Here is a 6,529-nt window from a genome sequence, read left to right on the forward strand (position 1 = left end):
CCCTAACGTTCTGTGATTCTGTGAAAAAAGATTACTAAATATCTCCCAAGACAGATGAGCAATATCCTAAATGCTAAATAGGGAGGCCAATGAAACCCAAAAAGAATTCTGAATTGTAACCATTAGACTCACATGGAAACCCTTACAGTTGTGTTTTTATTGAATCAGGGGATGCCCTAGGTAAGTATATTAAAGATGAGTCAGGAGTGGCTCTGAATTGAAGCAATTTCTAAGTGAGAGAGATGCCAAATAAAACAGCATCAAATACCACAGGCTGAACTTTGAATGAAATACAGAATAAACAGGAAGAATTTTGTTTCCACATTTGAAATTAAGATGGTATTCAGGCTTACTCCAATTAGTCCATTTTTTCTAATTTCTTTCAACTATTGCTATCAAAGTACTCAGCTTATTAAGAACCACAAAACAGCATAAATCTAAACTGCTCAAACAGCTCCAATGCAGTTCACTGGGTACATACAGTCAAGCTTTTCTCCCACAGGAAGCAGGCATCAGTAATTCCCCTTCCATTATTCCAGGGTTTTCTTTCTCTCAAAAGAACAGTAACAAACTATTCACATACTAAAATAGACTGACAGCTTATCCTTCCTTGGATGGCATTTCCTTTCTGTGCATTTGAGGAACTACAACACAATGAAACCTAATATAGCTTTTTCCAGAAATGCTGATTTTGTTAAACATTAAGCAAAGCTATATGGAATCTTCATGCTGTAACTAAAGAAAATAAATCTAAAATTATTACAATTGAGAAATACATGGCTGTTGCTGCAGTGGTCTTTACCTAATTTCTAGTTAAAAAGCATTTATGAAAAAGTTGCAAGTGACTTCAAAGAGCATTGCTGTTAAGTATATTTTTTACCTCCATGAGCCATCAAGCTTCCTGTTCATAGTGAAGTTATTATTTCCTTCATACTACTAGCCAGGTTATCTTTTAGCAAAAATGGTAAGGTCACTGAGACCATATGTTGGGTCTTATCTGATAATTTTTGCCTTAACAACCCTATGATTATTTTATGCTACACCCTGCAATTATTTTCTGGTATTCACCTCCACTTCTATTCCCAATTTTGTAAAATATAAAACTAAATAATCACTTCTTGTCACTGTATAGAGCACCTGAACAGAATGAATCATAACCTGCAGTATACTTTCTGTAACCCCAAGTAAGCATGTTTTGTTTGAAGTTTTAATATTAATAATGACTAAAACCCCAAATATATGCAGTATACAAACTGACCAGTTTTGGGTTTGTTTTTGTTTTTTTACAGAAGGCTTAAGTAATTACACTTCAAAACTCAAATTAAAGACTGTCTGCACGTCAGTCAGAAAATACATAAACAGCGTTTCATAATCACAAAGTGAATGAAAACAAAGTTCCTAAGCAAGACAAAACAAGCTGAGTGGATAAAGAAGGGAACTGAAGAACAGCAAAAGTCTAGCACTTCATTTAAAAAAATAGCTTTTAATATAAATCTGGATACAAAACCAACCAAAACACGCTACAGTCTTCTCAAACAATCTTCAAAGTTTTCTCCTGTCAATTCCCTGACAATTTGGCAAGTGTTTGTTTTCTCTGTTCTGCAGTCATATACTCGCAGGCTTCCAAAATATTTACTATAATTAAAGTTTGTTGAACTGTTTTTGCTTTTACCCATATTCTTCCATTCATTCCCAGCACCAGCTCAAACGGGTACAATTGTGACAACTCCTGAATTATTTCGCATTTGGGAGCCAAGAGTCTGTAAGCAAGATTTAAAAAACAAAATCAGAAGAAGTGCTCACAACTGATAGATACATTATTATCAGTAACTAAACCACAGTATTGGTGTTATGGGAGTTATTAAAGCAACACCAAGAGGTAAGATGATCAAGTTGCATATGCATCCAAAGTAGCAATATAGGATCAGATCTTCAACTGTCCTCTCATATCCACCTAAAAAAATACAGCACTTGTGAATGTAGTTGGTTTTTTCTAATTAGATTCACAAGTAATACCTGACAAATTTAAGTTGATACTTTTATAACAATTCTATGATATAATAAATTCCAAAACTACACTGACAAAGTGGTATTTTAAGTGCTGCTATTTATAAATTTGACATCATAGTTAAAGATGTGTCTTTGAAAGCATGACTTCCCTTCTCCTTCTATTAACAGCAGCAAACATAGCTTATTTTGTTTTTATTAGGTGACAGCATATGGAAAAGAGTCAAGAATATTGTAATAAATCTAGGATTAAATCAAGCTTCGACAAGCTTTCTCAGAGAAGGAACAAACATATCAGGATTTAGCAGTTTATTTGTAATATACTGTTACTTCTTTACTTACACACAGACACAATTTGGAAAACAAGCAGAATGGCTGCAAAAATATTTCTATCAGTTCACACTGACTTCTGATGGGACATGTAAACCAGACAAATCACTACTTAAAAACCCCACGTATGAAATAGCTGCTCTGCATCTCCAGATTGTTTTTGCAAACAACAAAACCAAAACCACCCCCATCCAAAGGCAACAAAGCTTGACTATCATTTATCCATATAATCTAGTATTCTTTGATAGTCAAAAAAATCTTATGTTCACACCAGCATAAGTAACTTCAAATTTCACAATACATTTGAAAATTTATGAAACAGTTCCTGGATTAACATGTCAGTTTTATATGAAAATCCCACTTTTAAAAATCTATATCCTTGTTTCAGTGCAATTTGTTTTTCTTGGGAAGTCAGAAAATAATGTGTATTGATGTGGAAAGACCCCTTGAATCAGCTGTCAGCCAAATTCACATCCTCCACTATCCCATTAAGCAGAGAAAGGACAGTACGCATTTCCAGTTTTTAAGCTTTAAGGTAGCAGGTGCATACCTGAAACCCCAGCCTGAATGTTTGATTTCCCCAAATATATGGTTCTGTTTTCCATACTGCCTTGGCAACCACATCACTTTTTATAAACAGGCCATGCAACATCATATAGAAGAGCATCTAAATCTCTTAAGGCAGAAAATACAGGCTCCTTCTAGGTCAATATCCATACTCTATTCAGTAAAAACTAAAATTATGCACTCTGATTGCCAAATTGTCCACGCTGCTGAGAAGAAATAGTTGTGGAAATCCTACCCACTATATTGCACTTTAAAGTGACTACTTACTTTCTTTAAGTACTTACTTTCTTATTAGACCTAAGGAAACTTTAAAGAGGAAGCCATCTTGTCCAATTATTCCCATTCCACTTGATCTTCCACTGCTGTCTATACACACCATCTCTGGTTCCATGTCTTTATTTGCTACAAGGAACTGACCATAAATAAGATCTCCCACCTAAACAAAGCAGTGCCAAAAAGCAGAATGATTAAAGAAGATCATATTGCACATGTGTAAGAAATACTCAGTTCATAAAGGTCCTCCCATGAGGCCACAAAACACTTTTTGAATATCGGTGATAGAAAAATACTGGTATAATAGGAATTTTCATTTTCTCTTCTTCTACTAAAGGAAACATCCTCTAGAAACAATTACCTTGTATCACTACTGTAATTTGAAAGATTCAAGAAAGATACAAGAAAGTACAGAATTTTGTTTCATGGAGTATTCCTTTTTTAAAAAAAATTCCAAACATTAATTCCTCTTTCTTCAGACTTTAAGGGTATTAGAAGTCTAAGCAACCTGCTCTTGTAATCATTTATCAGAAGAACAACAGCAACAACAACAAATCATACTAACTTACTTTGTTTTTCTTTCCTGGCCATTTTTACATTCTGGTGATGGTATCTCAGTTGAATACAGAAGCTATGACACGCACGTGCCACACAACTCTTTTATACAACTTTTTTTCTTAAAAACAACATTTTCTACCCTAGTTCTGTGCCTTCTTCCTTCCTTCACTAAAGATGCACTGCTTTTTTTGCCTGAGCTAATGTTGGTGGAAATTTGACATCTAAAAGTGGTTTTATATTGAAGGCATAAGTTAGAAATGGTGTGACAGGTGAAGCATGTTATGCAAAGAAGTTTCCTCTGTTGTTGTTTTTATGTTTGGTTGGTTTTTGTGTGGTTTTTTTAGGTTTTTTTTGTTTCTTTTTTTTCCCTACCAGACATCTGCTAGTTTCATTTGAAGCTTTCTCTTTATTGTGTTGGAGAGCAGGTGAATAACGACTCCCTGTACTCCATTACCATGCTTTTTGTGACACTATAGACAATGTATTTTACATAGACTACAGACTCTAAAAGTATTGTGGCCAGCAGGTCAAGGGAAGTGATTCTGCCCCTCTACTCTGCTCTAGTGAGACCCCACCTGGAGTGCTGCATCCAAGTCTGGGGTCCCCAACATAAGAAGGACATCGAGCTGCTGAAGCAGGTCCAGAGGGCCAGGAAGATGATCAGAGGGCTGGAGCACCTCCCTGTCCTGGTCTGAGCTAAATAGAACTAATTTTCTATTTAGTAATTTTACTTTTCAGCTCAGTCTCTTTTAAGTGGCTGAACTTGCTGAAACTAGCAGCATGTTTTTCCAGACACTGTTGGTAGAAGTGATAATGTTCAAGGCCACTGTCTCATGGGTGCCGTGTCTGCGCCTATGGGGGGGAAGCAGACCCAAAACTGACCAAGTAGGTATTACATTCCACATACGTCATACTCTGTATAAAGCTGAGGGATCACGAGGGTCTTGACTCTTCCATCTCCAACCCTTCTTCTGTCTCGATCCTGCAATGGCCGAAGTCCGAGCAGAACTCTGTTCATTCGTCTGCCTCTGATCTGATTTGTGTGTTCCTGCATCCTGCTCCCACCTGCTGCTGAGTCCAGACTGGGACTTTTACAGTGCCCTGCTCTGCAGAACCTCTGGGGACGTTACCGTCATTGGAGGAGAGTCGGGAGAGGATTTTACATTGGTTTTGTATATATATTTGTACATATCTGTATATATTTCATTATTTTCCAATTTACATTATTATCCTGTAGTATTACTGTATTATTAAATCTGTTAGTTTTATTTACCAACCTGTAAAGTCTCTCTCTCTTATTCTCTTTTCTCTTCCCTTCTGAGAGGAGAGGGGTTAATAGAGAGCATCTGTCCAGGATTTAGTGGCCAGCCCAGCCCTAAACCACGACACTCCCCTACAAGGATCTACAGAGAGCTGAGGCTGTTCAGCCTGGAGAAGGGAAGGTTCCAGGGAGACCTTATTGCAGTTGTCCAGTTCTGAACGGGTTCTACAGGAAAGCTGGGGAGGGATTTTTTTACAAGGGCAGGCAGCGATAGAACGAGGGGAGGTGGTTTTAAACTGGAAGAGGGTAGATTTAGACTAGATGTTAGGAAGAAATTCTTTACTGTGAGGGTGGTGAGATACTGGCACAGGTTGCCCAGAGAAGTTGTGGATGCCCACTCCCTTCCAAAACTCAAACCAGTCTATGATTCTATACCAGTATCAGATGGTGTAAAAGCTTGTTTTAAAACCTTAACTTTAGAGTGCTACCTTGGATGCACATTGGTCATGAACTGCAACTACTGGTAGCAGTATTAAAGGAAAGTTAAAATGTAAGGAGTACAAAAGCCTGCCATGTGACAGATACTAAGGCACACTAGTTACACGTTTTCTTTAAGAAAGCCTGTAGCCTAATTGTCCAAAAACCTCCAAGGAAGGCTAAGGTGAAATCATTGCAAGTAAACCTGCACTCCTCCTTTTACTAGAAGTATTTTTTTAAGACATGTGTAAGTGTCCTAGTTTACTGAGACAGAATTTTAGAGTCAGGTTTCTGTTGAGGAAAACTCTGATTTTGTAAGGACTACAAAAGGATAAGACTTTGTCACAGGTTTCAGCTGATGCTGGTGTGTGATGCTTAAGGTCTTGAGATAAATAGGTGCAGAGGCTGGAGGGAGCAGAGCTGAAATCCAAGGGAGTTGACCCCAGGCTGACCAGTTAGTACTACTCCATACCATAAACATCACATTCACTATAAACCAGTGAGTTTCCTGGGGATAGCCCTCCTCATCCCTTCTTCCTCCGCTGCTGACATCTCAAGAGGGACTTGTTTACTGTCCTATCTCTGAGGCCTACTCCCCCATGATATTGGCCAAGTATAACTGTGTACTTTATAACTGTTATTATGTTTCACTATTAATATTTTATTATATCTATACCTATTTCAACCCACAAATCTCCTTTCCTTTACCCAACTCCCCTTCCTCAGATGCAGAGAAGGAATCAAGTGATTTAGCAACTGTATAAACCACAACAGTAAGAACTACTGAAACTTAACCAAAGCACCCAAACAACATCGCTAAAGCGTTACCACCAGCAAAGCAGCTCATTACCTGCACATTTGGCCTGTTCCTCTTCGTGGCGCCTTCAAAGGCCAAGTAGGACAGAGACGCCTGCTCGCTCCCACCGACATCCAGCTTAAACACGTCCCCCGCTTTGGCCATCACTATTCCTATTACGTAGTCGCCCTTGACGGGAACATACTGCAAACGGGGATGGCAAACAAACTGGTCAGGCCAGAGCGGACAAGACAGAGGCT

General features: G+C 38.1%; 1 protein-coding gene across 1 annotated transcript; it reads right to left on the reverse strand.

Annotated features, from left to right (window-relative positions):
- Positions 1 to 1,480: 1,480 nt before the first annotated feature.
- Positions 1,481 to 6,470, reverse strand: EXOSC3 (exosome component 3). Its single transcript, XM_010183257.1, has 3 exons — positions 6,324 to 6,470; positions 3,189 to 3,340; positions 1,481 to 1,760 (listed from the first exon to the last, which is right to left on the reverse strand). The coding sequence occupies exons 1-3, from the start codon at positions 6,432 to 6,434 to the stop codon at positions 1,559 to 1,561; spliced, it is 465 nt and encodes a 154-aa protein (XP_010181559.1). The 5' UTR covers positions 6,435 to 6,470; the 3' UTR covers positions 1,481 to 1,558.
- Between the last annotated feature and the right edge of the window lie 59 nt (positions 6,471 to 6,529).

Source organism: Mesitornis unicolor, unplaced genomic scaffold, assembly GCF_000695765.1.
Source record: "Mesitornis unicolor isolate BGI_N332 unplaced genomic scaffold, ASM69576v1 scaffold17514, whole genome shotgun sequence".
Classification (NCBI taxonomy): domain Eukaryota; kingdom Metazoa; phylum Chordata; class Aves; order Mesitornithiformes; family Mesitornithidae; genus Mesitornis; species Mesitornis unicolor.